The 12,929-nt window shown below is 41.1% G+C and overlaps 1 protein-coding gene across 3 annotated transcripts; it reads right to left on the bottom strand.

Annotated features, from left to right (window-relative positions):
• Window positions 1-615: 615 nt before the first annotated feature.
• RSRC2 (arginine and serine rich coiled-coil 2) lies at window positions 616-12,878 on the bottom strand. Of its 3 annotated transcripts, XM_088659346.1 has the most exons (11): window positions 12,754-12,878; window positions 9,458-9,605; window positions 8,968-9,011; window positions 8,181-8,258; window positions 6,497-6,709; window positions 5,847-5,990; window positions 5,644-5,766; window positions 5,105-5,184; window positions 4,215-4,447; window positions 3,504-3,593; window positions 616-1,809 (listed from the first exon to the last, which is right to left on the bottom strand). In XM_088659346.1, exons 4-11 carry the CDS (start codon window positions 8,186-8,188, stop codon window positions 1,627-1,629), a joined length of 1,074 nt encoding a protein of 357 aa, XP_088515472.1. In that variant the 5' UTR covers window positions 8,189-8,258; window positions 8,968-9,011; window positions 9,458-9,605; window positions 12,754-12,878; the 3' UTR covers window positions 616-1,626. The 3 variants fall into 3 exon arrangements, with proteins under 3 accessions (XP_088515472.1, XP_034954591.1, XP_034954590.1); XM_035098700.3 differs by lacking the exon at window positions 8,181-8,258; XM_035098699.3 differs by lacking the exon at window positions 8,181-8,258 and having other exon boundaries at window positions 6,497-6,687.
• Window positions 12,879-12,929: the final 51 nt, after the last annotated feature.

Below are 12,929 nucleotides of genomic sequence, written 5' to 3'. Positions count from 1 at the left end.
TTGCTGCCAAGAAGTGTGGTGGAGTCTCCTTCTTTGGAGGTCTTTAAGCAGAGGCTTGACAGCCATCTGTCAGGAATGCTTTGATGGTGTTTCCTGCTTGGCAGGGGGTTGGACTGGATGGCCCTTCCAACTCTATGATTCTATGTACCACTGTATGCTATTATTAAGTTTGTAAGCCACTTTCCATTCAAATGAATCAATACATCTATATTTCTGGGTACAGAAAAGCATACAGTAGTCCACTGAAGCAATCCAAGCACTCCCTACCTCTTTCAGTTATTTCCCTTTGAATAAATTCCACAGACGTCTGTGGGCTTTGATTTCAATTTTAATCAAACTGGCTCTTGTAACTCTATAGCATATGAAGCCCTTGGAACTATCGAAAGAGTACCACTTGAGAAAAACAGCATGAGAAGTCAATCTGGGGCAGACAGTATGAAAATTCTGCTACTGTTCCAGACCACCTATGCAAACTAGAATGCTAGCTTTGGGTGAATAAGGGCTCAATAACTGAACAAGAATTATTGACAACTGATTCTGCAAAGAGATTACCTATTGATCTTACAACACTTCTAGTGGTAGTTTCAGTTCTCTTCTTTAACAGCTATCCTAATCTTATTTAATAATAAACATTTTATTCATTAAAACTGAGGAGACATGCCACATTACATGGGCATTAGAATCTTAACATGCAACAAAAGTTACAGTTCAAAAGGTGCAGCGCAACATACTCTGTTGCTATGCAACTTTTTTAATTACATTACACAGCTTAACTAGAAGACAAAGCCCCCACATAGCATATTATGAAAAACATGTTTTTCATACAGGTCACATTGCAAATGTTGATGGTGATAGTTTTACTTTGCCAAAAGCTTTTATAAAAACCTACTGCTAGAATAAGCAGGCATGGGACATTGTAAAATTCATCTTGTTGGATATGGTATGGTTTACTGTACCTCCATTTGTTTGGGCAGGTTGGAAGAAGACTAGAGTGAGTCCAGTACGAACTCTGTCTAGAGGAGCCTGAGCAAGGGCTTTCAGTAGCATAATGCAGGAACTCATGAAAACTCGATTTTGCTCTGCTCTAGTTATGTTGGAGTAAGCTTCTTTCTAGACATAAAGTTATAATGAATTGTATAAAATTAAGCTCTGAGCAATTCATCCACTGAACTTAAAACAGTACTATTTGAGAAAAAACATTTTTATTAACCAGGTTTTTGCACTGCATTATGCACCCACTGGCCCAGTCTGCTAGAGTAACACCTACACAATGTGTTTTATGTTTCAAGAGTTGAAAATAACTGTACAAGGTTAAAGTACAAAAGTACACAAGACAGTGGACACAAAATATCCATGTATGAGTTTATCCTCACCTGTTCTGTTCTGAAACACAGAACTAAAAATGTCCTCCTACTGCTCTGTCAAGTATAATGGAAGTGAGTATAACCTGATTACAACATGGAACACCAGTTATCACTGATCTGATATTTACAAAAATTGTAATGTCAATAAATTAAAGTCAATGCAACACCCCATGCAAGCTAGAATGCTGGCCTTTGGTGAACAAGGACCCAGTATCTGAACAATAATCTTTGACAAAGTCTCAGGCTTTAAGATCACGTTCTTTCAAACAGCATCCATTCCTCGCATCGAAGATGTGAATCCCAATCCCATCCCTCTTTGGGTGTGTGTCTGTGACCTTGCCATTTCATATTGTGCATCTAGATTTCTAAATACTTCTTCCTGCTGTTTTAGAGTCTTGTAACTTTCTTCATCCACCGAACTACTAGCACCAGCTTCCTCTTCACTCTAGAATTGAAATAATGTATTATTATTTTTATTAAAATATGTTAACAGATATGTCCTCTAAACTAGTCATCTATTATTCTGGCAGTTCATTCATTAAAGCATCTTTTCTGCAGCTGGAATTTCCAGAACAAGTAAATGCAGAATGCAAAAGCCTGGGGAAATAGGTTATCAGTTTCAAGGATATATAACAAGCACCCCCAAACTTCGGCCCTCCAGATGTTTTGGACTACAATTCCCATCTTCCCCGACCACTAGTCCTGTTAGCTAGAGATGATGGGAGTTGTAGGCCAAAACATCTGGAGGGCCGCAGTTTGGGGATGCCCGATATATAGCTTATGTAACCTTCATTAATTCATTTTGGTGAAGGTTTATAGAAGCATTTTGCAACAAAAAAAAAACTTGCCAAGAATTTAACATTCAAAGATTCCCTTGGGTCAACCCAACACATTTTTGCTTTTCTTTGGAATATTACAGCTTATCTAGTACTTGTCATGGACTGGGTGGATGCAGAGGAATAGTGTGAGGCACCAGCTGGGGAACCCCCAAGGGAAGAGATTCTGAACCTGGGAAGTGGTGGTGGGATGATGGTCAGAGGGAGAAGACTAGGAGGAAGTGTCGGAAGCTGAAGAGGTAACACGGCTTAGTGAGAAGAGAATCTGTGGCAGAGGGAAGTCCAGAATCAGAAGCAGCAGACTCATCTCTGAGTCACTATTGAAAAAGTATTGGGGGGATCTCCCCCTCCTGCTGCGACAAGCTCCCATCCCCCTGGTCTCCCAGCACCAGGAGAGACATGAAGTGGGAGGAATAAAGGCCAGCACACTGCCACCATCTCAGATTGCTTGGGAAATATCTGGGAGAGGAGGAGACTTAACCAGCTGTGGGAAGGAGAGGACCTTCATTCCCCACAAATGTCTCATGGGGAAGACTTCCAAAGAAGAGTTCCTGTGCTTAATGGGTTTTGTACTCCTGAGTACCAAAGGGACCCAGGTGGCGCTGTGGTTAAACCACTGAGCCTAGGGCTTGCTGATCAGAAGGTCAGCGGTTCGAATCCCTGTGACGGGGTGAGCTCCCGTTGCTCGGTCCCAGCTCCTGCCAACCTAGCAGTTCGAAAGCACGTCAAAATGCAAGTAGATAAATAGGAACCGCTACAGCGGGAAGGTAAACGGCGTTTCCATGTGCTGCTCTGGTTCGCCAGAAATGGCTTTGTCATGCTGGCCACATGACCTGGAAGCTATAAGCCGGCTCCCTCGGCCAATAATGCGAGATGAGCGCGCAACCCCAGAGTCGGTCACGACTGGACCTAATGGTCAGGGGTACCTTTACCTTTACCTTACTCCTGAGCGGTTCCTGTTTCTTCTAATAAAGAGTTAACTCCACTTGCGTTCATATAAGTGCATTACATTTACTAGCACATAATCTGTGTGATTTATTGTTGGCTCACTCTTAATTATTACTTAATTAAATTTCTAATTTGAAGTTAGGTTTTGTGGGCTCATATACCTCCCCTGATTATACTGGAGGCCTACTGAACTGGCAATGTATTAAACTGACCACCTACTTCTGAGCCAGAATCTGCGGTGAATGGCATCTTGTCTTGCTATATATGCTGATTTGAACCGCTTCTACAGAGTCATTTAACCTGAGCTCTTACTTGAAAGCAGTTTAGGTTATGAGTTTCTCTACATTTCACATACCTTAATACCCATTAATTTTCTAAATTTGACATTTTGGTCCTTGTTTCCAAAGTTCAGTTTCTCCCAGATTTCTGCAGACTGTGATTTATCCTATAAAAACACAAAGTGATTTATTACATACATATATAACACATAGGTAAATTTGCAACTCATTTTGATTTATAGATCTGTTGATACAATGGGGGGGAACTGTTTAAATATACTAACATGCAACAGGTCCTAAAGTATTTCTCACACACTCTTGTTTTAACACATTTCCTTTGGAACTGGAACTAGAAACAAACTATCTGGCTGCAAGCCTAAAACCTTTCAATAATGTAAATAAGAATGTTGCAGGACTGCGGGTTTAGTGAACATTAAGCAAATATTTTTAATCCCAGCACCCTTAGGACAAGTTCTACTGGCTCTGTAGACCGTAAGACACTTGAGATTATGATGGCAGATGCTCATTAGAATTCTGAACAAACCAGACTTTTAAAAAATAAAACAATGGTTACACTTCCAAGTATGACCATTAGATGGCTAAATGTTCTGTGTGCTACTAAGAGGCCCCTCTTGCTGACTTGTGCCCATTGTATCACAGAATCACAGAATTGGAAGGGCCCCATGGGTCATCTAGTCCAACCTCCTGCAATGCAGGAATATTACAAGTTCTATCCTTGTCAACAATTCCCAAGACACAAAGTGGAATAATTAGACAAAGAAAAATACCCCTTCTTTTTTGCCTTGCCACAGCATTTTCCGCTTCTTTTCCTGTTCAGCAAACTTCATGGGATTTACTGCTGCTGGATTATAATAGCTTGGAACAGCTATTCCTGTCTCTGCCAGGGCCTTTGCTTGCAGGGCTGCCATTTGAGCTGCCATAGCTATCTGAGGAGTGACTTGTGTTCCAGAGGCCAGAAGAGCTGCAACATTGATGACAGAAGTGCCGGTAGCAGCAGCCGCTAAAATGAACATGAACATGTTACACAAGAAGCAGCTTCCAGATTTTTTTAAAATCTCAGATACATGGACTAAGTAAAAAGTTTTATATTAATGGGCAATAAGTACAAGCTAGCCAATTGAAAGATCTTAGACAGCTTTTGCTACGGTAGTTCTCTAACCATTTGTCTGGTGATGCAACTATTTTTAGGGACTGTCAAAAAAAGAGAAAAGTTATAAATATTTCCACTACTATTTTGTAGTGGAAAAGTACCTGGTCCCATGAGACTAGGGCCCTGTGGGACGTGATCTCCTTCTGCAGGGCCTGTAAGACAGAGTTATTCCGCCTGGCCTTCAATTTAGCCTGATCCCCCATTCCTTTTTCCCTTTCCTTTTTTATGAAGAAACCCATCTGGGTCCCCACATTAAAACTCTTCCCTGGTCTCCTTGCTGGCCTTAGCAAGTCTAACTTGGCGATGCTAGCCCTGGCGATGCTACATTGATGTTGTATTTTATGCTGTTTGTAAGCTGTTTTTTAAAGTCATTTTTAATCAATGTTTTATATTTGTTGTTAGCCGCCCTGAGCCCGTTTCTAAACCGGGAAGGGCGGGGTATAAATAAAAATGTATTATTACTATTATTATTCATTATGTTCTAGCAGTTCATAAAAACAGAATTACCAGCAGCCATTTCTTGTTGCTTCTGTTTTTCAACCAGTTCTTTCTCTCTCTGTTCTTGCAATTTTTTTGCTCTTTCCAATCTAGAAAATATGCAGAATAAATCAATTTATCAAAAGTTATTATTTCCCCCCACATTGATCTCTTTTCCCCTTTGTTTTTTATACTAACAATTGTTATGTTGTTCCTGAAGGGCATACATAGAACCCTCCAACTCAAAGAACATAAAGGAGTCGTTCTGTGTTGTACGTTTCTAGCTTTCACTATAGCAAAGGTACTTTTCAGTTGTGTATTGATGAAAGTGCCAATACATCAAGCAAAAATGTTGTGAGTACACTATTCTTTTGACTTCATCTAGGTATCAGTGGCTAAAATAGCTCTCCACATTTTAATCTAACTTAAAATTTGGTGCAGGGATGTGTAGAGAATGACAATGGTCCCCCCTCAAAGTTTGCATGCTGTGCTTCTACTCTAATTCAGTAAAAGGTAAACAGAGCAAGTTATTGGCGTCTATAAACTTAAGGCCAAAAAAATCCTAGTACCTTCTAGCTAATGCTTCCTGTGCATCCATTGCTGTGTTTCGACCCCTAAAAGGAGGTGGACTAGGAGTTCGGCTGTGACTTCTGCTGAATCGTCTGGGCTTTTCAGGTCTCTTCTTTCTTTCTCTGCAGGTAAAGGTATTTTATCATGTAATTCTTTGACTGTTTGACCATAAATTAACTGTAAAAGAAAGCACTTAACATACCTGCTTCTGCTCCTAGTTCTGCTTTTGCTCCTGCTCCGATGCCTGTGTCTAGATTTTGATCTAGAACGTGATCTTACACGCCGCTTTTTATCTCGGCTTCGAGATCGTGACTTTTTTCTATCACGGCTTCTACTACGGTGACGCCTGCAAACACATTCCAAACTTCTGGTAACATTTCCTAGCTTTATTATTCACATTTAAAAGCAACAAGATGCAAAGGAAACCTACGGATTATCTTCTACTGAGAGGTCACAAAAAGGTGTCAGACAGTTTTGGGCTCATCTACAAATAGTGTAACTTCACTTCAAATGAAGTCAGTGGCCTGAACACTACTGAGTATTTTCATTCTGTAAAACAAATTAGTGGCATAACCTAAAGGTTTGGCAAAAGGGTTACAGTAAACAAATCCTAAATCTGCGAAGAAAAAACAGCTGAAACACTGGCCACTTGATCCTCAAAATCTAGTAGGTGAAGGTTATGAACAGTTACACCAACCCATGCAAAATAATGATCTGGCACATCTGTGATGTTGTACCAGGTATGCTGGAACAAAGGATGAAGGTGTAGCTGGGCATGTCTACCAAAACGCAAACATAACAACAGCATAAAGAACACTGAAGCATTTCCAAAGTAGAAACTGTTAAGTATACCTTTCACGAGACCTAGATCTTGAATGACTTCGTCCCCTTGAGGATTTCCTCTCCTTGCGCTTATGTCGTTCCTCACCATTTTCTGAAGTGCTCAGGCTTTCTCTTCCTTTATCAGAAGAGTGTTCTTTGTCATTATGGTCTTCAAATTTGTGTTTCTTCGAGGACTTCTCTTTGGACCCATGTCTTCTTGCCTGTTTTAAGAAGAAGTTGGTTCTTTCAGGAAAATAGTGCAACAAAGAGAGTTAGTATGGGCATCAGCAGATAAAGAATGATATGTTGTGATGCAACATTAGTAACCTTAGGAGTGTGGCCCAGACAACTGTGATGGCTTTTAACACCATCAGCTACACAATGTTGCAGATGCTCACTATCATTCCTCCTCCCATTTCCCATCCCACACTTTTCAAACATTTTTGTACCATGTTGTTAAAGCAACACACCATTACCAGTTTCACAGCATTAGCTAGAACAGCATCCTCTCTAGTGTTTGATTACTTTATGCATAGTGACCATGTTTTTCCACCCCTATGCTCAAAAGGTAGATGGGATAAGCATACACATGAGAACTGTCTAAATGTTTTATGTACAAGCTCATCAGCAAATAAGATAGCTTGGAAGTACATGCACTGTAAGTATCTCCACCCTAAAGTCTTACACTATAGAGGTCCAATAAGACCAACTGTCATGTTTTGAATCTGCAGCAATCTGTGTGCTATTTTCTTTGAAGAAATTCTCTTAGCATATAAGGCCAGTTTACCCAAATTTCTAATTATCTCAGTAACTTTCTTTCTTTGTAAGTTAATTGTATGGAGAGATTTCTACTCTAAAGACCATGTGAGTCTTTATTATTTTTTAAATCCCCAAACTCAAACCCACAGGTAGAAGTAAAGGAAAACCTAGGTGCTTCAAATAATACTTTGCTTCTTCCAGGTGCAACTAACCCCATTGAAATACCAATACTGCACATTAAAGACAATACTGCCCATCAACTAACTGCCAAAGAGAGTTGGCTGTGCAAAGAGATTTTAATACTTTTTCATCTTAGACATAGTAGGTGGTGAATTTTTGTTTCAAATAGTTCCTAACATCAATTAGATCCATTTGGGCTACTTTTTCAGTCACTTGTACAACCACTGAAGAAAAATCATTAGAATTTTGTTGTAAAATAAATAGTGCAGAGTGTCCACTTATTATATACACGAAATGGGCAAGCCAGCCCGCAAACATGGAATGAACCCTCCACAAGGTAGAGGCAATCTGTGAGCTTCCTGTGGTGGGCATGCATCCACACAGGTGCAATGCCCGTACCCTTCTGCCCTTCTTCCTGTCAATTGTCTCACTAGAACCATAAAAGTCAGTGCATTAATTCAACAACTATTGAAATGTTACAGATTTTAAGACATCCACAGCAGTATCAAATAACACCACCAGTTATTCCCCATTGAATTTAAAAGCTAAGGTGTACAAGTTGTGCACAAAGAAACCAGCCTTTTAAAACAAACTTTTAACATGTAATCCTCCTTCTACACACAATTTTTTAAGTTTGAGTGAAAGATTTTCTTACTTTAACATAATGGAGCAGTCTTCTAAATATACACTTTGTATTTAAAACCACCATTATATCCCATAACCGATTTAAGTTGCTTTTTAAAGGGAAATATGAGTTTGAATGACTAATAGTTACCTTATCATGAAGTAGGCTTATAATTTTGCTATCTGAGTCTGGAGCGTCTTCAGTTCAGTCTCTTCGCGCATTAGCACGCTGAGTATGATTTATTATAGAAATGTTATCATGTGATCTAAACAATATAGTCAATTTCACAAATACTCTAATTTCTTTTTAAAACAGAGCTTCCATTGGGTAAAGGGGAAAAGGTCCCTGGCCCCACATTAGAACTGGCCCCATCTCTCTCTAGCCTAACACTATCCCATCAGAAGTTGGCTCACCTTCTGGCTACTGCTAGGGCTCCTCCACTGATATTACTTCACCACTGGAGGCAACTGCCTTACCTAACAATGTTATCACTACTACTGCCTCAGCTCAGTGCCCTGGCCTTTGATTTACTCTTACAAACCCTGGCAAATGCACTGTCAGGAAAACTTAAAATATTAAGGAAAACTGAAGAACTAAGTGGATAAGATTGGGGGCAGGGAGAACAGCTTTGCAAATTCTTGAGTAGAACTCTGGTCAATGGAAGCTCTGTGAGAATCAAATATACCAATCCTATTTCTCCAAAGAAATGTTTATTGTGGCTGTTTCCACAGTTAATCTGTCAATGAACTTTTGTCAACTGTTACCTTTTTGTCATAATGATGGCTTCAGTCATGCTTCTCTCTCCAAGCACATTTTTCTGAATTATCATTTTTTGTACTTACCATTAAGACATTTATATACTAAGATTTACACATGCTATGATGTACTTTTAAATACATCTTGTACAATTACCTAAGCACTACAAAGTATTAATTACCTCTTTGCTTCTGCTCCGACTTCTGTACTTTTTCCCGTCATTATCTAAGGAATAAAACATTTATTGTCAAGTAAAGGTGCTTGAAAAAGGATTTTCATTCTTTATAGACATGCCATTCCCAGTCATACCCACTACTTAAACTATTTCAATGGTTTACGTTTGAAATAGCATTTTCACATCTATGTTACCTTTCTGCTCCTCACCTACTCCAACCCCCAACCCTTAACATGATGCTGAAGCTTACGTGTGTTGAGAAATTTCATATTTTTAAGAGGTTGAAACATAGAACTCAAAAGGACATGCACATAAATCTAAAATTTATTGTTTACTTGGAAGTCGCAATAATTTCAATTGAATTCAATTTCACCTCTACATAAACATGCTTAGGTTAGCAGCCTAACTACACACTACCACTAAATCACAAGTTTATGCACCAGCAAGTTTTTATAGTGAAAACTCTTAACAGCTAGACTGCTAGAGGCTTCCATACCTGACTTTCGTTTTCGCTCTCTTGATCGTGAACGTGACCTTGAAAAATGATGTTTTGAAGTTCTAGGAGAATTAGATGCATCTTTTTTCTTTTCTCTATCAGGAGATGATTTCTCTGGGGCTATTGCCTCTTGCTCTGTATCACTAGCCTATGATGAAATGAAATATTGTTATTATTACATAGTTCGCCACCATTCTATTGCGAAGTAACTTAACTGCCTAAAGCATTCTAGACCACTATTTTTAAGTCATCACAAACATCCAGAAACTAGTTAATGTTGAGTTAATGTTGAGTTAATGACAGTAAGAGCTGTTCGGCAGTGGAATTTGCTACCAAGGAGTGTGGTGGAGTCTCCTTCTTTGGAGGTCTTTAAGCAGAGGCTTGACAGGCATAAGTCAAGAATGCTTTGATGGTGTTTCCTGCTTGGCAGGGGGTTGGACTGGATGGCCCTTGTGGTCTCTTCCAACTCTATGATTCTATGAGTTGTCCAAGCTATATACTCCACTAGTAGGAAATCAAGTCCACAGCCACTAGATAGGGTGTTAAAATAACCAAATTCAAGCACTACAACGTTTTCTACTGCAGAAGAGTGAGATGGATTTTCTGTATCCAATCCAAAAAGGATGCTCCTCCTCAGTGACATCTATGTCAACAGATACTGATGAAGTGACCCATACGGTAGTTCCTTCTTTGAATTGATTCTTTTCTGTACCTCAGGTGAATTTAGATGTTTTGATTAGTAAATTTTCAAAGAGAATGACACATCAGTCCTTGGCCTATTACATTTTCTATCTGTTTATCACTACCAGGCACAGCAACTGTGGCCTTTACTCCCAACAACAGAAGTCAATGCAGCCCAGTTTGAGGCCTGTTTTAATGCATAACAGCAACTTACCTACAACATGCATTTTCCAAATAGGTATTATTTTAAGCACATTTAAATCCAATATATAGTGCTTTGTATTTTTATGCTGTGAACTGCCCTGAGATCTACGGATGAAGGGTGGCAGTGTTAGAAACTAGGATAGAAAAGCTATCCACCCCATGGCTCCAGGAACCTGGGTTATGGGCGCAAAAAAAGGCGGCTAGTCGCCACCCCCACCCCCAATGCAACAGCACCTTTTATTTTTATAATTGTAGAAAATTTATTTCGTTCTTTTTGCAATTTGTGGTATTTAGAAGGTTGTAACCAGCCATAGCAAAACAGGCTGTATAGAGAGCACAATGGGATTTAAGTTTAGGCATGTATAACACACTACAGCTGCAATGGTAATTGGAGGTGGGGGCAAACCTTCAAAGAAACCAATGATTTTGAAATGGTGGAGCATCACCCTACTTTTTTAAATGTTTGCATGAGTGCTCCTGTACCATTTACAGGGGAATGCTTTCCTCTACAGAAATAAAAACATTAGAATTTTTAAAATAATCACGTTACGTGGGCATGAATGGACAGAGTGAGACAATGTCCCTTACCGGCAGCTCCACCTATCACAGAAGCTGTGACTTTACAAACTGAAAGAAAAAAGGTTCACCCCAGTGAGAGCCACTGTGGTGTAGTGGTTAGAGTGCCCATTGGAAGAGTGCACTGCTGGAAGTTAGTTCAAGGAAGCTAGACCCTATAAATGCTTACTCAGAAGCAAGTCCCAGTGTATGTATCTGATGGGACATGCTGCCACGTAATCCTATATTAAATATATGTGGTTACAATCCTTTTGGGAGATTCTAATGAAAGCTATGGACACCCTACCCATAAACATTCACAAAGTTTTGCATACAATTTATCTTATTACAGTGGGAACAAATCATATTGAGGTGCCTGGTTCACAGGACCCTCAAAGTGCATCCATGGATCTCAGGTTAAGAACCCCTGCTGTGTATGATCCCATCCTTAAATACTTAATTGAGGAATGAGTCCAGCCTTGTGCTTAAGCACTAGCCTGATAAGACATAGATTACACAAAGCCACATATTGGCAAGCACATGGAATTCCATGTAGGTCAGTGAGTGACAGAGCACTCTGCCCCTTTTGCAGGAAACACAAGCAACAAGACCCTCACTCCAGGTCCAACAGAGATCAGCAGCAGGGGTGGGGACAACTTCTCCACCATCCCCACCAGTTTAAGTCCTCCCCAACCCCCTGTACTAACTTCTGTGGGCTTCCTTACAAAGCTGGAGTGAGTTCCATTGAACTCAGTAATGTTATTAGGGATCCAATTCTGTCAGTTCTGACGAGGTTTAAGTTGCACAATTTTTCAAGCTACCACATAATGGCACATTTCCTTCTCCCACCCCAACTCATGTTAGGGCTCTCTCCAAAGCCTCATATATCATCACCCTCAAAATAATCCCTTTCCTCAGACTCTGTATTTAACTTAGCATTGTTAATTTAACTAGCTCTCCCCTGCTTTCCTTATTTACAAAGTGTCTAATAAAAAACATTATATATAGGTGAGCATGAACCATGAGAACCTTCATGCATTTACCTGGAAATGAGACCAACTGAACATAGTAGGCCTTTCTGTGCAAAAACACATGGAACCGAGCTGTCAAAGAACAGCCATACTTATAAAGGGGCCTAATTTCAAATACTGTACCACTCATATAGACCCTTTTTTGGGGGGGGGGAGACGATGCCACTACCTTGCTATCTAAAACGGTCAACAGGAGTGTGGAGAGGAGAGGAAACCTCTTAGAACAGGCATCCCCAAACTTCGGCCCTCCAGATGTTTTGGACTACAATTCCCATCTTCCCCGACCACTGGTCCTGTTAGCTAGGGATCATGGGAGTTGTAGTCTCAAAACATCTGGAGGGCCGCAGTTTGGGGATGCCTGTCTTAGAAACATGTGTGAATATAGATTTGTATACTGTACTACCCTTTACCACAGATAACGGGGGAGGTTCACAACATGGAAATGCAAGCTAAAAACGGAAAATACATAATAATGAGGGAAAACACCCGCAAACCAATAACCGCCCCCCTCCCTCGCGCCATAAAGACCAAAAAAACCAAGGGACGTTGAAACCGAGATGCCTAACTCAGGGACGTTTCTATTGGAATAAAAACCCTGGCCGCAAGGCTTCCTGCCTACAGGGCACAAAGGCGGAGGGGCTCCGAGGAGGCGGGCTCGGCAGCCCCCCCCCCGCCCAGGCCCCTCCCGAACCCGCGGCGAGCGGGCGCCATCTTGACTGGCGAAACGACGGAGCCTCTCACCGCCCTGCCGGCCTCCTTCCGCCCAGATCGGCCTCCCCATCGCCCGTTCACGGCGGCCCCCGAGAAGGAGTGGCATAAGCTCACCGCCATGTCGGGGTGTCGGGAAACGCGGGCCCCTCGCCGGGCCACCGGCAGCTCCGGCTCCTGCTTGCGGCCCCTCGAGCGGTCGACGAGCAGCTCCAACGCCCGCGACGCCTCGGCTGCTCGGCGGCGGAGAGCGGTCAGGGCTGCCCCGCCCACTTCCCAGGGTTCCCGGATGT

The sequence above is a fragment of the Zootoca vivipara genome, chromosome 16 (genome assembly GCF_965207765.1).
Source record: "Zootoca vivipara chromosome 16, rZooViv2.hap1.1, whole genome shotgun sequence".
Taxonomy (NCBI): Eukaryota; Metazoa; Chordata; class Lepidosauria; order Squamata; family Lacertidae; genus Zootoca; species Zootoca vivipara.
This window is presented reverse-complemented; position numbering and strand designations above follow the sequence as displayed.